The sequence below is a fragment of the Orycteropus afer genome, unplaced genomic scaffold (genome assembly GCF_000298275.1).
Source record: "Orycteropus afer afer isolate SDZICR_OR568_19922 unplaced genomic scaffold, OryAfe1.0 scaffold00100, whole genome shotgun sequence".
Classification (NCBI taxonomy): Eukaryota; Metazoa; Chordata; class Mammalia; order Tubulidentata; family Orycteropodidae; genus Orycteropus; species Orycteropus afer.
Genome location: NW_006921687.1, coordinates 4,655,310 through 4,676,858, shown reverse-complemented (window position 1 = coordinate 4,676,858; position 21,549 = coordinate 4,655,310). Strand labels below are relative to the sequence as shown.

The window sequence follows — 21,549 nt, the reverse complement described above, 5'->3', positions numbered from 1 at the left end:
TATCTATGTTTAATAGTTTAAACTATATAAAAATTGAATGTATGAAAGTCAGGGGCAATCTATAATGAGAAAACACTAATGATTATATATAGATGGTAGCTGGAATCATTAATTCTTACTCTATGATGAAATGTCAGATGATGAAAGGGTGTGATTTTGGGACCAAGCAACATTTGTGCAAGTGGGGGCCCTCTAGCCCCTCATCACCTGGAAAAGTACCCTTTACCTACTTCCTAGAGTAGGTAGATATTGAAGAAGAAATATATTCCAAGTTTACGCTGAGGTACCTGCCAGGATTTTTAAAATGTAAGAACCTTTTGACAGGCCCTCGAGTGGAACAATCTATCCTACCAAAATAGCTAACCATTATGTTTTATAATCAGGATTGCTGAAGTAAAATGTTTAATTCTGGTTGTTGCTGGAGGGGAAGACTTTTTAAAAGCAACTTATATAAACGCCTTACATTTCAATATTACCTTTCTTTAAAGAGCTCAATGTATCTTATGTGTTTCTTTAAAACATTCTGTGGCACAGAGCCAGCTATTGTTATCTCCATTTATAAACAGGGAATTTTAAGTTCATTTGCTTTAAATTACAGAGATTTATTAGTCAGGTTGGCTGGTTCCTCCTTTTTCCACTGTTCTCTGTTCAATGGGTGGTAGTGTTTCTGAAATTGTCATTTATCAAAACCCTAGAGGGATTATTATTCATAACTTTTGATATAAAGACTAAAAACTATCATTCTAATATTCCTCTAGAACCTTTGCCTGGGCAATGTGAAATATTTGAAAATACCAAGTTTTTATTTGCTCATGTAAGGAAGCTTCTCCTTTAATTTTCACAAGAGTGAACTGAGACCAGTTTAATTATTCCCAAAATAACTACAAGGTAGTTGTTGGCAATGGGGGTGGGGTGGGGGATTATTTTCTTAAACCCTGGACTCTCTTCCTGAGGAATATATACGTAAACAAAGATGTGACAGCTGATGTTCCACTTGCATTTTGCACAATATATGGTTTCTCTGGTTAAAAAGCCAATCATAAACAACAATACTACAGATTAATTTGCCCAGGCAGTCATGAATCTGAGATCAGGATGGCGGATAAAGATTTTAAAGAAATTTTAGACTGATTGGAATTTAAAAAAAAAGTAAATATTGACTGGGATGGAAACATTTCTTTAGGGAAGTCATTATTTTCCATTTAACCAGTGAATAAAATATATATTATGGCTATTGAACATATACAATAATTCAGCCACATCTTTTTCCAAAAATAGAAACAAGGAAACAAGCTTATAGATAGACAGAGATACATCCTGCTTGAAACTAGGTTTACTAACAAGAAAAATTAGGTCATGATTATGTTTCAAAAGATCTGTTTATTTTACGAAAGGAAGGAGGTATCTTCTGTAAGTCAAAGCAATCTGTGACTTGGTTTTGAGTCCTGGTTCTACCACCTTCTGTGTGTTTGCACAAATCACTTAGAAGCCTCATTTCCCTGTAATTCCAACTACTGATAGGGAAGGTTGGGCAATCCTACTTCTGTAATGATACTGCCTCGGAAACCCAAGGAGGAGTCGCTATGAGTCAGGGCCGACTCGATGGCATAACAACAACAACAACGACAACAACAACAACAGGGTTGCTGAGAGAGAGGTTTGCCTGAGAAAGCACACATTCAAATGTTTTTAAAATTGTTAAACAATATGCAAAAATGAGATAGGTTTTAAAAACAGAACCTGGTTCACAAAAATTTGTTTTTCACACTTTTTCATGAATTAATCTGTTCCGGAGAGGCTAAACCAATGTGCATGCTTTAATTACACTGTGTTGTACTGTATCTCAGATTTTTTATTCTGGTAAATTTACCAGTGGTGTTAAGTTTGACTTTCTCTGGTTGATTCTGATTAACCTAGTCACTGAGGATCACTATGACAACATTGTAGCTTTTCAGTCATTCAGTTCACTTGTCCAATGCATAATGTGCTTTCCAAAAGCAGATGATGATTTATGACTATCGAACATTAGGGAATAATTCAAATTAATATTGACTCAGGCAAACATTACACAAATCTGTTCTTCAAAGAAAGAGACTGGTGACATAGTGCCTAAGGCATTTGACTGCTAACCAGAAGGGTGGCAGTTCAAACCCAACAGCCACTCCTCAGAAGGAAGATTGGGCGTTCTACTTCCATAGTGATACCGCCTTGGAAACCCAAGGAAGGGTTGCTATGAGTCGGGTGCGACTCAATGGCAGTGAGTTTGGTTGTTTTTTTTTTTTTGTTTTTTCTTCTAAGAACACCATAGACATTTTATGGAGCCCATGTTAGGGGAAATGAAGTAGGTAGCTATAAAACAACTTTAAACTCTACCCTCTTTCCTCAAATAACCAATTCAAGTCAAAGTAATTGAAGGGTGGGAAGTGGTGGTGTTGGATTCCATAGTAGAAGAATTCCAAATGGCTCAGAAAACTGACGAGGTCTAGCCCTCAAAAGATAATATAACTTTTCTCTTTTCAAGTCTGAATGTTACATCTGAATTACATGATCCCTAAGCAAGCTGTTAGGAGAAAAATATCTTTCATCCTACACAGCTATGTAAGTATTATCCAAAATAATAAATTATTGTTAGGGTTTATAATGCTAAAGTGATTTCCATAATCACAATTTTTTTTCTATTTGTGGGTTTTGTGAGAAGCTAAATTAACTAATTGGTTCAACTTAATATTTATTATAGCAAATTGACATATTTTATTATGCCAATTTGATTCTATTCTGCTTCCATTACCATAAAACCCACTGCTGTCGAGTAGGATCCGACTCATAGCTATCCCTCCTTGGGTTTCTGAGGCAGTAGATTGCCCAATCTTCTGTCCGAGGAGTGGCTGGTGGGTTTGAACCGCCAGCCTTCTGGTTAGCAGTCATAGCCTTAGACACTATGCCACCAGAGCTGTCCTGTTACCATAGCACACTCTAAAAAAACAGCTTCTCTTATATGGTAAGCAGAGATAGAGAAATTCTAAACAAAAAAGAGTTAAAAATTTATATCACCTGTTTCTACTAGAAAGCAAGCAGCACTTACTTTCAGAAAAGCATCTTTTCTTTCAAGCTTCCAACACTCTATGAGAACAGTTTAAAAAGTGATTTGGTTTACACTGAGTTCTAAAAGGAGAATTCCTAGAGATAAAAGTATTAAAAGAGGTTCCCATAAAAAAGGTAAAGATAAATAAATGCACAGATATCAGCACATGTTCATTATCAATATTGATTTAAATGCTAACCTTAATTGTGTTAACAACCGCAAGTAGTTGCCTTTGTACTATGTTGACTCACAATGAGCTTTTTGCTGGAAACAGAGGCTAAAAGTCTAAAGCTATCATATTCCTGTATTTGGTCTTCCTACAGAAAGTTCTGGGAAAATCTGCTGCAAAAGACTTCCTTAAAGTATTAAAGAGCAAGGATGGATGTCACTCTGAAGACTAAGGTGCACCTACCCCAAACCATGGTATTTTCAATCACCTCACAGGCATGTGAAATCTGGACAATGAATAAGGAAAACCAAACAAGAGTTGATGCTTTTGAGTTGAGGCATTGATGAGAAATACTGGAAGTACTATGGACCGCCAGAAGAACAAACAAATCTGTCCTGGAAGAAGTGCAGCCAGAATGCTCCTTGGAAGTGAGAATGGCCAGACTTCATCTCCCCTACTTTGGTCATGTCAGAAGGGACCATTTCTTAGAGAAGCATATCATGCTTGGTAAAGTGGAGGGTCAGCGAAAAAGGGGAAGATCTTCAACAAAATGGACTGACACAGTGGCTGCTACTATGGGCTCAAATACAGCAAGGATTGTGAGGATGGCGCAGGAACTCGGCACTGTTTCATCCTGTTGTGCACAGGGTCACTACGAGTCGGAGCCCACTCAGTGGCACTTAACAACAACAGAAAGCTCTGGGTAAGACCAGTTCTTAAAGATTTAGGCTTACTTTCTTTCATTAGAATAGAAGTAGGGACATTTTATCACAGGTGTGGCATGGCATCTTGAATCTTATCAGAAGTAATTTACATAGCAAAAGAAAAACATGAAATATGTGAGGACCCATCAAAAACCACACATTAATATCTCTGACTTGGGGCAGTTTTTTGCTTGCCCTTGTGGACGTGTAACAGAGGACTCATTTCCTGGACTTACATTTTTAAAAAATACATACTTCTTTTTAGGAGCTCTGGTAGCGTAGTGCCTAAGGCACTTGACTGCTAACCAGAAGGCTGGCAGTTCAAACCCACCAGCCACTCCTCGGAAGGAAGATGGGGCAATCTACTTCCGTAGTGATACTGCCTCGGAAACCCAAGAAGGGGTCGCTATGAGTTGGGGCCAACTCGACAGCACATAACAACAACAACATACTTCTTTTTTCTTGTTCCATTCTTATTTCCTGCCCCCACTTAAAAAAATTAGCAACTATTTATGGAACCCATAATCATTTTATTCCATACTACCTAGGTAAGTACCTGCTCAGGCTGGAAAAGGAGTGAAATTTATTTATTTAGGACATTATGGGGAAGAATGTTTTTAGAAAGCAGATAAAAGTCTAATATTTTGCATTATTAAAAACTTAACAAAAAAAAATTGTGCAGTGTTGTTCACTGTGATGAGTTAACACAATTTACAGAATTAACTCTGAGAAACAACTCAGTATGTTGACTGTAGGCTGAAACGTACATGGCCATGCGTTCTTACAAACTTGAGTATATGAAGGACAGACCAGCTCTCCTGGGAGAATGGGCCACAAGCTCCAAGTGCCAGTATGTGACTGACTGGTCAATGGTTGAATGACTTACAGAGTATACTAACGAGCCACATCTTAGTTTTCAAGAGCCCAATATGAATTTTGAGGAATAGCCTATGATACCACTTTATGGAATTTTTTGACACCCCTCAAATTATTGCTCTAGATAACCACAAAAATACAGATAAAAGGCCCTTTTATATTGTATGTATCTATGTCACATATTTTGTTTGAGAAGTCAGAATATGATTCTTGTGATTATAAACTGGTAACTCAGCATACTGGTAAAACAGTAAATACATCCATCCTGGAAGTTTCTAAATCTATTAATTTCTGTAGTTTGTCTTCTTGCTTTAACATCTCTGCCAATTCATTTGCTGAGGCATCTCATAATGATTTACTTATTAGACTTAAGAACTGCAATGACTAATATCACATCAGACTCATGATGATGTAACTAGTGATCAAAAAGGTGAATTTATAAGAGTCTTAAATAGATTATGTTTTGCTTTAAAAATCCACTATACGGTTTCTTTGTAATGATTCTCAGCTCATTATATTTCTATTGCCTCATTATATTTTCACTAATCACTTCCTCCCCAACTGATTCATGGGTACTCTGCCTTCTCCTTTAAACTTATCCTTCATACTTCTGTCAAGTATATTTTCACAAAACCCTTGCATTTTTCATGTTTCTTCCATACTGAAATATCTTTGGTGACTCACAATGATCAAACTCTTCTACTTACATTCAAGATCTCACTCTACAATGTGAGGTGGAGAATAGGGGTGAGGGAAGGCTTCCTATAAGAGGGCAAAACAGAACTGAGTTTTGAGGGGAGGTTAAGAGTTAACCAGGCAAAGAGAAGAAAGAGAGGAGTGGAGCAGGTGGGGGAGGGGTAGGAATACCAAGCAAGATAAATTCCCCCTGTCAGTGTGAAGGGGGGTGGGAGTGATAGGGATGAAGTTTGAGAAGTTGCAGGCATCGGATCATGAAGAACTTGGAATGCCGTGTTGAATGAGGATTTTACCCCTGTAGATAACAGCAAAAAACTGAAGGAATTTAAATAGGGAAATGCTATGATGAGATTTTAGAAAGTTCACTCTAGTAGCTATGTGGGGAATGGAATAGAGTGGGGCCAGATTAAAGCAGGAAGAGGCTGTCTCTATTTAGCTGCTTGACATCAGGAGACTCATCTTATAATATCTTATAATATTGCTTCCAGTATAGTCCTGTATCAGCACCTAACAGTTAATTGTTAATTAGCCATATTTCTGTGTATATTCAATATATTCCAGTTAAACAATTTAGTCTGCACTTAATCCTTCAGGTTGATATCTAGTCTGTGGATCACTACAGTAGAGTCATCTGTGAAGAGATAGTTGCATATGTTCTTTTGTCTTGGAATGGATGGAATATGTTCACATACTCTCTAAAGTTTCTTTGTCACTCAGGGAATATGGAGAGGAAGAAAAATTCCCTCCTCTAAAATGTAGGCAGATTCTTTCTTCCTGAGAAAAGCTTACTATGTTGGTTTGAAAGGAACATTCTATATCTGGGTGACATTTATATACTGTCATTCTTTTATCTCATGTATGGCTGTGTATTTATCTGTAATATTTTAATGATCTATAGTAAATTGAAGGGAGCTGAAATGGACTGGTATTGGCCATTTTAGATTAGACAAACATATGATCGACTATGTCAAGAAAGACAAATTGAAGAAGAGGAAAGGTGTCACATTCTTCATCAAAAGGAACATTTCAAGATCTATCTTAAAGTACAACGCTGTCAGTGATAGAGTAATATCCATATGCCTACAAGGAAGAACAATTACTATAACTACTACTCAAATTTATACACCAACCATGAATGCCAAAGAAAATTGAATATTTTTACCAACTTCTGCAGTCTGAAATTGATCAAATATGCAATAACATGCATTAATAACTACTGGTGACTGAATACAAAAGTTGGAAACAAAGAATGATCCGTAGTTGGAAAACACGACCTTGGTGATGGAAATGATGCTGGAAATAGCATGAAAGATTTTTGCAAGACTAATGACTTGTTGTTAAGTGCCATCGAGTAAGTTCCAACAAAGAGTCCAACAGAATGAAACATCTCTCAGTTCTGTGCTATCCTTATAACTGTTGCTATGCTTGAGCCCATTGTTACAGCCACTGTGTCAACCCAACTAGATGGATTTAATTGAGAATCTTCCTCTTTTTCACTGATTGTCTACTTTACCAAATATGATATCCTTCTCCAGGGTTGTAATATTGAAACATTCTGCTATCAAAATATTCAACAACTCAGGAAGCATCAAAACAAGATGGAAGGAATATATAGAATCACTGTACCCAAAATAATTGGTTGAAGTTCAACCATTTCAGGATCAAGAATCAATGTAACTGAAGGAAGACATCCAAGCTGCACTGAAGACACTGGCCAAAAACAAGGCCACAGGAATTGATGGAATACCAATTGAGATGTTTCAACAACTGGATGCAATGCTGGAAGCATTATCTATACCAAGAAATTTGGAAAACATCTACCTGGCCAACTGACTGTAAGAGATTCACATCTGTGCCCTTTCCAAAGAAAGGTGATCCAATAGAATGAGAACATTATTGAACAGTAGGATTAATATCACACACAAGTAAAATTTTGATGACAGTAATTCAAAAACTTTTCTAGCAGTATCTTGACAGGGAACTGCCAGAAATTCAAGCCAGATTCAGAAGAGAATGTGGAATGAGGCATATCCCTGCTGATGTCAGATGGATCTTGGCTGAAAGGAAAGTCTACAAGAAAGGTATTTAACTGTGTTTTATTGAATATGCAAAGACATTCAACTGTGCAGATCATAACAAATTACGGATAACGTTGCAAAGAATGGGAATTCCAGAAGACTTAATTGTGCCCATGAGGTACCCATATATAGGCCAATGGGCAGTCATTCGAATGCACAAAGAGATACTGCAGGCATACTGCATGGCTTAACATCAGGAAAGGTGTGTGTTAGAGTTCTATTCTCTCACCATTCTGACTCAATTTGTATTTTGAGCAAATAATCTGAGAAGCTGGACTATAAGAAGAAAAATGTGGCATCGGGATTTGAGGAAGAGTTATTACCAACCTGTGATTTGCAACCTTGATTGCTGACAATGAATGTAACTTGAAGCCCTTACTAATGAAGATCAAAGGCAACAGCCTTCAATACGAATTACACCTTAATATAAAGAAAACAAAAATCCTCACAACTGCACCAATAAGCAACATCATAACTAGTGGTGAAAATATTTAAGTTGTCAAGGATTTCATTTTACTCAGCTCCACAATCACTATCCACTGAAGCAGCAGTCAAGAAATCAAATTATGTATTATACTGGGAAAATCTGCTGCAAAAGATTTCTTTAAAGTGTCATAAAACAAAGAAGTCACTTTGAGGATAAAGGTGCACCTGACCCAAGCATGGTATTTTCAATTGCCTCATAAACATGTGAAAGCTGGACAATGAATAAGGAAGACTGAAAAAGAATTGATGTTTTTGAATGACGGTAATGGCAAAGAATATTGAATACACCAGGGACTATCAGAAGAATAACCAAACCTGTACTGGAAGGAGTACAGACAGAATGCTCCTTAGAAGCGAGGATGACGAGGCTTCATCTCCCGCACTTTGGACAATTATCAAGAAGGACCAGTCCCTTCATGCTTGGTAAAGAAGAGGGTCAGCAATAAAGAGGAAGACCCTCAACAAGATGAACTGACACAACAGCTGCAACAATGGGCTCAAACATGACAATGATTATAAAGATGGTGCAGCACTAGGCAGTGTTTCGTTCTGTTGTACATAGGGTTGTTATGAGTCAGAACTGACTTGACAGCAGTGGACAAAAACAGTATGTTCTTATTATCTTTCAAGAAAAGTTCCCATTTGTTATTCTTCAAAGAAAACGTAATTGAGATACAATAATCCTAACGTGGTCCCCTCTGGTCAATTGTGCCAATGAATGTAGGTGTTAGTTCGATTTAAAATTTAGTGGAAATAATTTGGAGACCCTGTGGCACCACTGTGCCACTCAGCGCTAACCAAAAGGTCAATGTTTCAAACCCACAGCAGCTCTGCAGGAGAAAAATGTGGCAGTCTGCTTCTACAGAGATTTACAGCCTTGGAAACTCTATGGGGCAGTTGTACTCTGTTCTACAGGGTTGCTACGAGTTGGAATTGACTGAATGGCAGTTGGTTCAATAGGCAACATTTTCTTCTGGAATTCAAGGAATTGCCACTTTGGTTATGATTGCTTTGGTCAAGTAATATTGTTAAGCCTAAAGCTGATTAGTCAAAGAATAGAAAAATATGTTATGGTGAGTTGTGTTTTCAAATGCTAAAAGTTTTTTTTCCAAATATGCATTTTTCTCTAGGTCTACATATTGGTTTCCCCAGCTCTTTTTTAAAAGAGTACTTTAATAATATTACAACTGTTTTTATGTTCAATATCTAATCACCATTATTGGCATTACTCAAAAGATATAAAATAGATTTTTAAACATTTCTATTATAAAAGGACCTGAAATTCTGTTTATTATTCTTACGCTCATAATGCAAAGGAGTGATGTGGGTCACTGTAATAGAATAAGTGTTCCTCTAATTTATTGTCTATTCCCAGTTTCAGTGCTGCCTTTTACTGTTTACTTTCTCAGGGCAAATATATGGTATTCATGTCTTCTACCTTTGTGTATATGTACAAAACAGCTGGAGACCAATTCAGAATTGTGTAATTACTTACATAATTACCTCAGAATTGTGTAATTTAAAATTTTAGATTATCATCTGAGTTGGAACCAAATGATCTAATATAGGCTATATTAGTCAAGTCTGATTTACAAACTCCAGAGATTTTAGCAACATTATTTGTTATTTTTCATTAATATCATAGATAAGTTGCTAATATTCTGCTTCTCTTAGAGAAGAAAAAAAAGAAATCATAGATCTTAAAGAATTTTTATTGGTTAGACCAGAAAATTAAATTGTTATCTTAGTATAAAATGAATGTTAAATTATATTTGAAGATAAAATAATGTCAATAATTATAGCTTAGTTTAATACATGAGAAGTTTTTAAAGCTAATAACTGAAGCAACATTTTAGGAGAGTGAGGCTACGTGAATAAGAGATACCTTGAATATCAGTATCAGTAGTCTGTTCATTTCATTGGAACCATTGTTGCTGTTATGTGCCTTCAGTGGGACCAGACTCATAGGGACCCCTCCTTGGGTTTCCCAGCGGTATCACTATGGAAGTAGATTGCCCCCTAGCACAGGACATTGATAATGTTAATGGAGTCTTTTTAAAAGCCAGATTGAGTAGTTTTCTTCCCTTTAAGGTAATTTCCTACATCTAATCTGTGACACACAGAACAAAGCACTTTCATAATCAAACACTTACTCTGGGTCTTTGTGGTTTCATACAGTCTATTGATTCTGAATCATTCCTAACACTCCTTCACTCTAAACTCCACCCATAAAACACGTGTTCTCACCATTTCTAGCAGTGTGAAGCTTATTTTTTTGTAATCACTATTTTAACACTCTATTTCTTTTAACTAATTATAATCAGAAGAATTTCTTTAAAAAGACATACTCTTTTTTGTACTTACTGCAATCAATCTGCTAGACCTGAACAAACAGTGGCCTATGGGCTACATTAGGCTTATATGGAGGTACATTAAATCCAGTGGCATTACTGACACCTTATATTCAGAACAGGATGGTCATGTCCCAGTCACTCCACCTTCTGATTCTTTTTCCCTCCCTCCCTACCCCTCCTGCTTTCTGGATCACCAGTCACCTCGCTCCCAGAATTGCTTCATTCCTGAAATTCCTTTTTGGCAAACAAAGAATTCATACAGTATTTTAACAATACTTACTCTTTTTCTCCCCACTAACACCTATTAAGGGAGCTCTGGTAGCATAGTGGCTAAGGCACTTGCCTGCTAACCAGACGGCTGGTGGTTCAAACCCACCAGCCACTCCTCGGAAGGAAGGTTGGGCAATCCTACTTCTGTAGTGATACAACTCGATGGCACATAACAACAACAACAACAACACCTATTAACTGACCCTTTTTTCTACCCTTAGCCAAACATCAGCCTTTTTTCTAGAATTGTCTCTGTTCACAGATATTCAAAGTAGCTTGGCCAGAGAAGCCATCTGAGTAAATGGCATGCCTCAAGTTTTAATGGCAGATTTTCAAAGAAGTTGTAAATTTCACTAGGCTATTGTTCACTGTGTTTTACAAGCATTACATACACAATTTTAAACATAACTTTTTCCTACCTAGGTACCCCAGGGAGATACTATGTAATAATTAAGTAGTAGTAAGTACTTTCAAACCCACCAGCCACTCCTTGGAAGGAAGGTTGGGCATTCCTACTTCCGTAGTGATACTGCCTTGGAAACCCAAGGAGGGGTCGCTATGAGTCAGGGCCGACTGGATGGCAAATAACAACAACAACAACAACAACTTTCAAGGTAAGCATAATAAATAGGATATGGGCCTTAGAATTTTTCCCTTAGCTAATACTGGTCCGACTCGGCAGCACATAACAACAACAACAACAACACTGGCAACTCTTAAATGTCTTCTCTGTGACTTTTATAAACATGTATTTTTAAAAAAATTACCTACAATGCATATTCATTTCACAATGCAGCTAAGGAATTCAGGCCCCACACCCTGCCCTAAAAGTTAAAATCAACTGTAAAATGTTCAGCACAGTTTAAAATAACATCAAAAGTTACTGAGTGATTGACAATAAAAACCTCCCACCTATACAAATGCATTAGAAAGAAATTGAAGAGTTAAAGACATTTGGGGGATATTTATCAACAAATCAAGACTTTAGTGTTCAGCAGATAATCTATTGCCACAATCTTACAGGTATTTCAACAATTCAGAATTCTCTGATAGTAAACACCAGGGTTGTTTCTTCCTGGATTTTCTTGTGTTACTCTAGGACCCTTTCCAGACAAGCACTGTTCTCAATAACTGCTTGTCTGTTTCACTTTTAGAGACATAAGAGTAATAAGGAAATAATTAAAACAATACAACCATCATGAATCACCCCCCCTCCCCCAGACCTTTTCAAAGAACCTTATTTAAACAACACACAGGAACCACCCCTGGTAATTCTTTCATGGAGTGACAATGTTAAATTCCTCTGAAGCTATTTCCAAGTCTCAGAAAGCTGAGGCTTTAAAGTCAGTAGGTGTTTGCTGCCTTATCTCTCTGCCTGACTTGCACTTTTGTGTAGGCTGCTGAGTATATTTCAGCTTGCAAGGAAGCTGCTGTTGTAATCAAAATATTTCAAACATTTTGTTCCTTAGTTGGAAGAGCCACTCAAGTAGTTGCCCTAAGCATTAGGGCAGAAGCACCATTCATAGTATCTTTTGTTCTACCATACCAATTCTGGAAACTATGAAATAGTCATGGTTTCCCTTCCTAAAATGCTCTTCCCCAACCACCTCCCTATGTCCAACCCCATTGAATTCGCGAGCTAGGAAATCCTTCAATAAGCTTTCTAAAATTTGCTTCATCTAAAAGTAACATTCCATAACACGTCCAAACTCCATAATGTGTTAGCTGTCTTTTTGGATTGCTTACCACCTTTTATTTGGTATTGCATTTTTTTGGGGGGTAGGGGGGTAGGGGGGGACACAGGCTTCCTTCTTCAGACTTCTAACTACTTGCTTTATAGCAAACAGAGTGTGTGTTTAATTCAGGGCCTGCACAGTCCCTGCATAAAGAGCATACTCAATTGACACTTGTTAGATTCACCAAGCCACTGGTGTACCATGTTGTAGACAGAGAAAGGGTAGATCATACATGGGTTTAGACCTAAGCTTCTAATAAATGTTTGCTGAAAGATAAGCCTAGGTTAAATTTAAGCAGAATTACTCATAAATTGTGTAACCATGGGCTTCAATTTCTTCACATGTAAAATGGATCCCCCTATCTAATTGTTTTAAGAATAAATGAAAACCCAAACTTGTAAAGACTGTACAGCAGGGTTAGGCATATGGTAGATGTTCAACAATGTTTTCTTCCCTGTGTTTATGGCTCCATTCCCTCCATTTATTGAATAGTGTGTCTGATTGCCCTTCCTGGTTGGCCATTCTCATAGGCTAGGAAAGAATACCTAATGTGCATCTTATGTGTCCCCCATGGAGGAAGCCAATTTGGTTACAGTTTGGCCCTGGATCTACAGGTGTGCATAGACAGAATGGGTACAATGACTCTGATACAAAATTGGTCTCAGTCATCCTGGAGCCGTCTTTAGCTAGTCTTTGAAATCTAAATTTAGGTTCTTTGCTTTCATGTTCTGAGGGAATCGTGTGTTGTCTAGCCCTGACCACTTTCCCAGAACCATCTCAACTTTATTTAGACGGAAATGGTAGGGGGCTTATAGATTTGATCTTCTGAAATAAGTCAGAATTGAGGATGAACCCTCCCAATATTAAGGTCTTCCCAATATTAACCCCTACATTTAAGGCCGAAACAGAACGACCACAGGATTCTGAAAACAATTACAGCTCAAGCCCTTTAGCTGAACTAATGGTAAATCTTAAACAAAAGGTAAAACCTTTGTGGAATCTGTCCTCCCAATCTAATCATGTTGTCCCCTACCCCATGGTAGCTCACACTCCCCAAGGAAGGATATGTATGCCTCACAGTTACTTGTGTTTGTGTCCTTCATAGGATGCACTATAGATTATATTTTTATTTATTTTACTTTGCTAGTTGTGGTGCTTAAAATTCCACCATTAGAAATTAATTTCTGCTCAGCATTGGCTACATAAAAGTAGGTTTTCATTATAGTTAAGGACTGCAAGCAAAATAAGCAGACATAAGCAGAAATTACTTATTTACTTTATTACTTGACAAAAATTTATTGAGCTCTAAGTATGTACTAGGTATCACAGTAGGTACTGAATATTGGGTCAGGTACAAAACATGCAAATGAACCTGCCATCAAGGAGCTTACATTCTGGGGCAGAGAGACTGCATATGACCATGGTGCTAACAGCCATGCTTCAGAAAATAAAGGTAAGTGGGATGGGGGATTAAGGGAAAGAGAAGTGTGAAAGAGGAGACTGTTACTTTATATAGGGTGGCGCAGTACCTAATGCACTTCACTGCTAACCAGAAGGCTGGTGGTTCAAACTCACCAGCCACTCCTCAGAAGCAAGATTGGGCAATCTACTTCCATAAGAGATAACACCTCGGAAACCCAAGTGGGTGGGTCACTATGAGTCATATCGACTTGGCAATGAGTTTTTTGTGGTTTTTTTTTTTTGTCTTTTAATAGGGTCATCAGTGAAAGTTTAGTAACTATAACAAGAAAAGAAAGGTCAATATATAAAAACAAACCATCATAAAAAGCTCAAGCCTTTTTTTAAAGCTCATTTCTCAGAATCAAAGGTATCTGTAATGTAAAGAATTAAATAACTTGGGCAGAGTTTGGGAAAAAGCCCTGGAGTTATGCTTCTGAAAGGTCACAGTCTTTAAATCCCTATGGAGTGCAGTTCTACTCTGCAGTACATGGAGTTTGGCAACTGGTTTGGCTTTTTTGGTTATCCTTAATTTTACTTTAAACATTTCATTGGAGCTAACATCTACCTTAGTCAGCTCAGATTCTTAGGAAATCAGAGGAGGCAGGAAGTGTGGTAGGAAAGGAAATTAGCCAGGGCTAATTGGCAGAGCTGCCCAGAGGTGCCACAGAGATTTAAACAATCAAAGAACCAAACTCATTGCTTTATAATCGATTCTCGCTTATGACAACTTCAGATGTTATGGATTACAACTGCTCCATGGGGTTTTTCTTGGCTGTAAATTTCAGGGAAGCAATTCAACAAGTGTTTGTTCTGTAGCACAGCTGAGAGGGTTCCAATTGCCAACATTTAGGTTAGTAGCCTGCTGTTGTTGTTTTTGTTATGTGCCATCGAGTCACACCCTGACTCATAGCGACCCCTCCTTGGGTTTCCAAGGCAGTATCACTACCCAAGGAGTGGCTAGTGGGTTTGAAGTGCCAGCCTTCTGATTAGCAGTCACGTGCCTTAGGCACCACACTATCAGAACTCCCATGGTTAGCAGCCTAGAGCAAGGGGCCCACACAAACTTTGTGTTTAATAAAGTCCACTTTGTATTAATAAGCAAAAGTTTTAATTAGACTTTAAATACCAGCCCTGCCACTTACTGACTAGGAAACCAAACCAAATCCACTGGCATCAAGTAGATTCCGACTCATAGCGACCCCATTGGGTTTCCCAGGTGGTAAATCTTTACAGAAGCAGATTGTCCAGTCTTGCTTCTGCAGAGTGGCTGGTGGGTTTGAACCACTACTGACTAGGAATTTGAGTGTTATTTATCTGCTTAATTTCCTCATCTGTAAAAAGGGGATTAAAATACTTATCTCACAAGTTTTTTGAAAATATAAATAATTTACCGAATGACATAGTCCAATTCTTGACACATAGCAGGCATTCAATAATGTAGCTATTATCACTAAAATCATTTGTTTACCTCTCGAGTATGTAAATGTTGACTGCCTAATCCTTTAAGATTCTTTTACAAAAATTGAGAACAGTATAGCCTCCCAGACTTTTTGCTGCTTTCAGTCTGTGGTCTGGTATGATAGCATTTGTTTTTTTCCCTAATGGGGAAAAAAATTGGCAAGTAACTTGTCATTGCCCAAGTAAATTCCTAGCAGAAGAGGTAAACATTGCAAGAAGCAAACTGATTCCTCAATCTAATTAATTACTCAATTTCTTTCCTCTTATTATTTTTTTATAAGTCTATAGTGCTTTTATAGCGGAAAATTTTAAAATATACACAACTAACAAGAGTTACAGTGTCACTGTGATCACCTTTCTTTCCTAGGGGAGAAAGTGATAAATTATATTCTCTAATTTTCACAACTGGCTTGCCATCTTTTCTCTTTTTCACCTCTCCTATCAATCAATACAGTGTTTTCAGTTTAGATTTTTTTAAAAATTAATTTCAGGGTTTACTTTTATGGAGAGAGCGTCAACGGCACAGTGGCCAGAACTGGGGGGTGGGGGTGGAGTGGGATGGGGGAAGGGGTGAGAGCCAGGCCAGGCTGCTGCAGGCCTGGCCAAAGTCCCCTTCCTCCTCCCCCTCCTCGGGGTAATGTGGTGGTTCCCTGGTTCTAAGCCTCCTGACCAATTTGTTCACTTCCCAGATCAGCCACTCGACCGGTGCACTAGGTGGAGCGCCCCTTAGTACCTGGGCGAGGCACTACAATCAAATTTCAGGAGCGCCAGGTCTTAAATGCTTTCAGGTCTTTTTCAAATACTTATGGGGGTCATGAACTCTAAAATGTCCAATAAAAGTGAAAAGCACTTTCTCCCAGAAAAATGAGCTTAGAAAATTCTGAATGGAAATGCAGTGTTTATAGACGTCTTGAGCTTCCAGATTAATTTACCCTGTGCCAGCAGGGGTTGGGGCTGGGGGTTGGGGGTGGCCAAATGAGGGGTGAAAATCTTGTATTGAATTCTTTGACACAGATATATATATATGTGCACTTAATATACACAGACATAGATATGACAAGTGCTTTCTCCAACTAAGCAGGTCTGAGTCCAGAGTCGCGATGGGTCACATAAAAGAGCCACGAGCAACAGGTGGGCAGAACTTCAGGTTCCGCACCCCCAGGAAATACCAAGTCTAAGCCACAGGGCAATGGGGGTGAGAGAAGGACTGGGGTAAAGGTGACGGGCAGGGTCGGGAGGCGCAAGGGGCGGCGGAGCTCCACTCACCATTGCCTACAAAGCTCCGGCCCTTCCGGGCCAGGGTTTGCTGCACCTGCTCCTGGATCCGCAGGCTCTTGGCCGCCTGGCCGCTGCGGCTGCTGCTCCCCGCCAGCTTCAGCTTGGCCTCGGAGGGCAGGGCGAGGCTGGAGCTGTCCAGTTGCTCCAGGATTTGCTGACCGAGGACCGTGCGGATGTAGCCGCACTCAGCCGGGGAACTCTGGACAGCCATGGGGCCGGAGGACCGACCGAGCAGCTCACCAGTCTCCAGACCTGAGGGCCAAGCAGCAGCGGTTGAGTCGGGGGCGCGGGCACTAGCCCCGCCCCGCCGCCTGGGCCCCGCCCGGGCCCCGCCTCCGGTCCGGCCCCGGAGCTGGTGAGAGGTCCGTGCCGGGTGAGCGGGGCCTGGAGAGTCCTGGGCCCAACCTCTCCTGGGTCTGGGGACGCGGCTCTCTCCAGGCACGCGCAGTCGGGCCCGGGAACGGGTGCGCATTCAGCAGCACGCGCGGACACCTGGCGGGGCAGGCCCTAGTTCTCTGAAGCGAGGACAGGGCGCGAACCCTTTAGGTCTCCCACACCCTGGGTGTCACCTCGGAACCCGCCTGTCAGGGCCGCGCCCCGCCCGCTATCATTGTCTTGCTGGACTTCGCCAAGCGCTCTAAATGTAGTGATATCCGTTTAATTGCGGGAGGATCCGCCCTCCAGGCAGACCTGGAGAGTCACCTCTGTTCTTGGGCCCAGGCTTGCCTTGGGGATCTCCGAGTGAGCAGTTTATCTGGTTAGTCAGGCTCTGACAATGTTAGAAACGTTTCGGGATTTTCCTGGACCTGAGGGTGAGAAAGAGTTTTTTGGTTAGGACAGTATTAGGGAAAGGAGAGAGAATTGCCAAGAAGATGAGCCGTATTGAAATAAATTACTTTTTAAGAAAGTTTTCCCCCTTAGTACAACTTAGGGACTGTGTGCTTTTTGCACAGATGCTGTCCCAGAAACATATGTTCTTCCTCATTGAGAGCTTCTGTTTTCTCTTGAAAATACACAAATTGTACCTAGTGCGCTCTTGCTCACCCACTCAGCTCATACGAACACACCCACATAGAAAAAAATCCAATGAAAGGCATAAGAGAAGGGCCGCCTTTTACTAGATGAAACTTTTTAATAGGCGTGCTAACGTAGATTAAGTCCTCTTTTTGACAGGCTTTCTGTATAGGGGCCGTGGAAGGGGCCTCTGACTTTCAATCATCTTCCACAACTTATATTTATCATGCTGTTGTTTCACACACAATTGACTACTGAGAACTTGAGAGCACAACTCAACAGAATGAGTCCTTCAAAGTTTACAACGAACACCATCGTTCTGATTTTCCTCTTTGGACTTGACAGGTAGAAAGAAAAACATCTTTCCCCAGTATTAAGATAAACTCTTTGATTGCTTGTGTTTGTAAGTTCACTTTCCCTCAAATCACTCAGTTGCTGCAAAACTCCTTTTATTCAGGTCTGGAATGGCGTAGAACAGTCTTTCCCCTCCGTGTTTTCCTATCCATAGCCTCTACCCTCACATACACGCTCAATGCACAGATATATGGCCTCCCTTCTTAGATGAACTTCTAGGGAATGTAGAGGAAATCAAGGGGCTAGAAGCCTGTGCAACCAATCACATGGCTAAGGCCATGTGGAATATACTGTTTGAGTAGGAGCCATGTGGATGACAGGTCTTTGGAAGCATCTCGCCATCCCTGAAGGACCAGTCTTTAGGTAAATTACACCTTCTGTAAAGCTCAATTTATGAAGCCAGATATAAACATCCAATACTGATGCTTCCACTTTGTTTAAAAGAGAGGAGTGGGGCAAAGGTCAAGTGCTTACAGAGACTTCCAACTACAGCCTCTGTTCCTATCTTCCTTCTCCTTTCTCTCTTCCTCACCATTCCCAAGCCTTTCCATGTAGCCAAGGAGTCTTACTTTAGGAGCCAATTTCAATGTCTGCCCCCACAGGGTCTGCTAGGGCATTCCTTGTTTGTGCCTGGAGAAACATGATTTACAAGATCAGCTCTGCCACTATCTAGATTGCTCCAAAAACCAAACCCTCTGCCATGGAGTCAGATCTGACTCATAGCGACCCCTCCTTGGGTTTCCGAAGCGGTATCACTACGGAAGTAGATTGCCCAACCTTTCTTCTGAGGAGTGGCTGGTGGGTTTGAACTGCCAGCCTTCTGGTTAGCAGTCAAGTGCCTCCTTAGGCACTATGCTACCAGAGTGCCTTAGATTACGCTAGAGGAGTGAAAAAGCAATTTTTCTCATTTATTTATTTGAATGAGCTAAACTTTATTTACATTTTTTATCTCAAGTTATTTTTTTAAGTGTGATACGTTATATCAATTATCCTTTTAGGTTGTTGTTGATCTGCTGATAAGCTGGCACCAACTCATGGGGACTCTAGACCTTTGTGATCCTCAAGTTTTCGTTGGCTGATTTGGGGAAGTAGATCTCCAGGCCTTTCTTCCTAGCCCATCTTGAGCTAGCTCTGCTGAAAACTAAGTCCAGTGCTAAAAAGGCAAGGAGGCCACATCTCCTGACTTCCTCTAACCACACGAGAGGAAGACAGAATGACCACCAGTAGTAGATCAAGGCCTATTCCTGCCAGGCCAGACATGCTGCCTCCTTCCAGTCCTTGCACCAACCCTGACACCAATTGTTCCTCCCGCAGTACTCACCACCTTTCTGCTGGGTTTGATAATTATTCACTGCAGTAGCCACATAGAACTCACAGATTATGGGGTTTATTAGGGAAGCACCAGGCTACAATTCAAGTTCAGGAAAAATGCTCAGTCTCTTTCAGCCTGCTGTCTCTCAGCCAACAGTCTCTCACAGTCTCTCTCCCAACAGTGCGTGTCCCCTGGTGTTTCACTCAGCAACACATGTCTCTTGCATCTCTTTCCCAGTGTCTCTCAGGAGTGCATGTCTCTTTCAGCAGCACATCCTTCTCAGCCAGCAGTCAGAAAGATCTTGGCCTCTAGGAGGCCCCCTTTTGAGCCTGGCAGAGTGGCCAAACCAGCCAATTATATCAGAATTCTAAACACCAGAGAGAGAGAGAGAGAGAGAGAGAGAGAGAGAGCGCAAGCGAGCTTCCCAGAACATTGCTGTGTGCCACACCCAACAGAAATATCCCAGGTGGATAACTTTTACAGTCAAGAGCTCCTCAGTTGCTCACAGCAAATTCCACCATGGAGTTTACAAAGACTTAGGCTAGAAAAGCCATACCAGGTAATTTACTACACCGCATCCAGCATCATAACAACTACGTAAGCCTCCACTGACAGATGGTGGCTGCACACAAGGTTCATTGGACTGACATTGAACTCCTCACATGGGAGGTGAGAATTCTACCACTGAACTACCACTGCCCCCTGTCCTTTTAGGTAAGTACAAATGAGTACATAGGGAGCTCTGGTGGTGCAGTGGGTGAGGAACTTGTCTGCTAACCAGTCAAGTGGTTCAAACCCACCAGCTGCTCTGTGGGTGGAAGATGAGGCAGTCTACTTCTGTAAAGATTTACAGCTTTGGAAACCATATGGGGGTTGCTATGAGTTGGAATCAACTAGATGGAAATGGGTTTAACGAGTACATTGATATTGGAACATTGTTTTGGGGTAGTTAAGTGATTTGGCAGGAGGAAATGGTATAGCTTGTGAGTTCAGCAGGTTTAAGTTTAAATGTTAGCTTATCCTTTTTAAGTTATGTGGCTTTAAGCAAAGTTTAATTACATTTTCAGCCTCAATTTTCTTACCTGTAAAATGAGAGCAATAAAAGTACCTTTCATGTAGTGCTCTTGTGAAGAGTAAACAATGAATGATACACAAGAAATGTTCAATATAATTTTCAATGCTCTTTAGCAAACATCTCCCAGAGATACACTTTTGGTTTCCCTTACCTGCTTCAGGTCTCTGCTCACATGTCAACTTATCATTTAAGTGAAACCTTTTCTCTCACACACACATACACACATACACCCACCTGACAATATAGCTGGCTGCCTGTATTGTCAGCTATGTATGTGTGTGTCACTCACTATCTCCCTTCTCTACTTTTCGTCATGCATTTTTCATCATCACATGTGCTTTATGTTTTACATACTTAATTGTTGATTGTTTCTCTCCATGAAAGGAGGGATTTTGGTTTTATTCACTGCTACTCTTCAGGACCTAGAGTAGTGCAAAAAGTAGACAATAGATGTATGTTGAATGAATGAACAAATTGTACATAAAAGCACTAGTACATTACATGGTATAATGAATGTTCCACAACCATTAGTACTATTTAACCTTTCAAACTCTTGGTAACTTTTTATCCTCTTTTAAAAAGTCACATAGATAGCAGTATGCATTTTCACTCACTGCCATGGAGTTGATTCCAACACATAGCAAATCCTATTGGGTCTAGCGAGGTGGTAAATCTTTACGGAAGTAGTTTGCCCCATCTTCCTTCTGTGGAGTGGCTGGTGGGTTTGAACCACCAACCTTCTGTTAACAGTCAAATGCCTTAGGCATTGTGCCAGAAGAGCTCCTTTTATTATGTATTCTAATTACAAACAAACTCACTGCCATCAAGTAGCAGTCAAATGCCTTAGGCACTATGCTACCAGAGCTCCTATTCATAGCAAACCCAAAGGACAAAGTAAAACTGCCTCATAGGGTTTTCAAGACTGTAACAGAAGCAGACTGCCTTGTCTTTCTTCTGCAGAGTGGCTGGTGGGTTCAAACCACTGCAGCCAAATACTTTAACTATCGTACCACCAGAGCTCCTGGATATACAATTGTTGTTGTTGTTGTTGTTATGTGCCGTTGAGTCGGCCCCGACTCATAGCGACCCCTCCTTGGGTTTCCGAGGCAGTATCACTACGGAAATAGGATTGCCCAACCTTCCTTC

General features: G+C 40.1%; 1 protein-coding gene across 1 annotated transcript in view; it reads right to left on the bottom strand.

Annotated features, from left to right (window-relative positions):
• Nucleotides 1-16,859, bottom strand: part of PKP2 (plakophilin 2) — a 143,183-nt gene extending 126,324 nt beyond the window's left edge. Inside the window, exon 1 of the mRNA XM_007943189.2 lies at nt 16,637-16,859. Within this exon, the coding sequence (XP_007941380.1) occupies nt 16,637-16,859 (223 nt within the window). The remainder of the gene's footprint in view (nt 1-16,636) is intronic.
• Between the last annotated feature and the right edge of the window lie 4,690 nt (nt 16,860-21,549).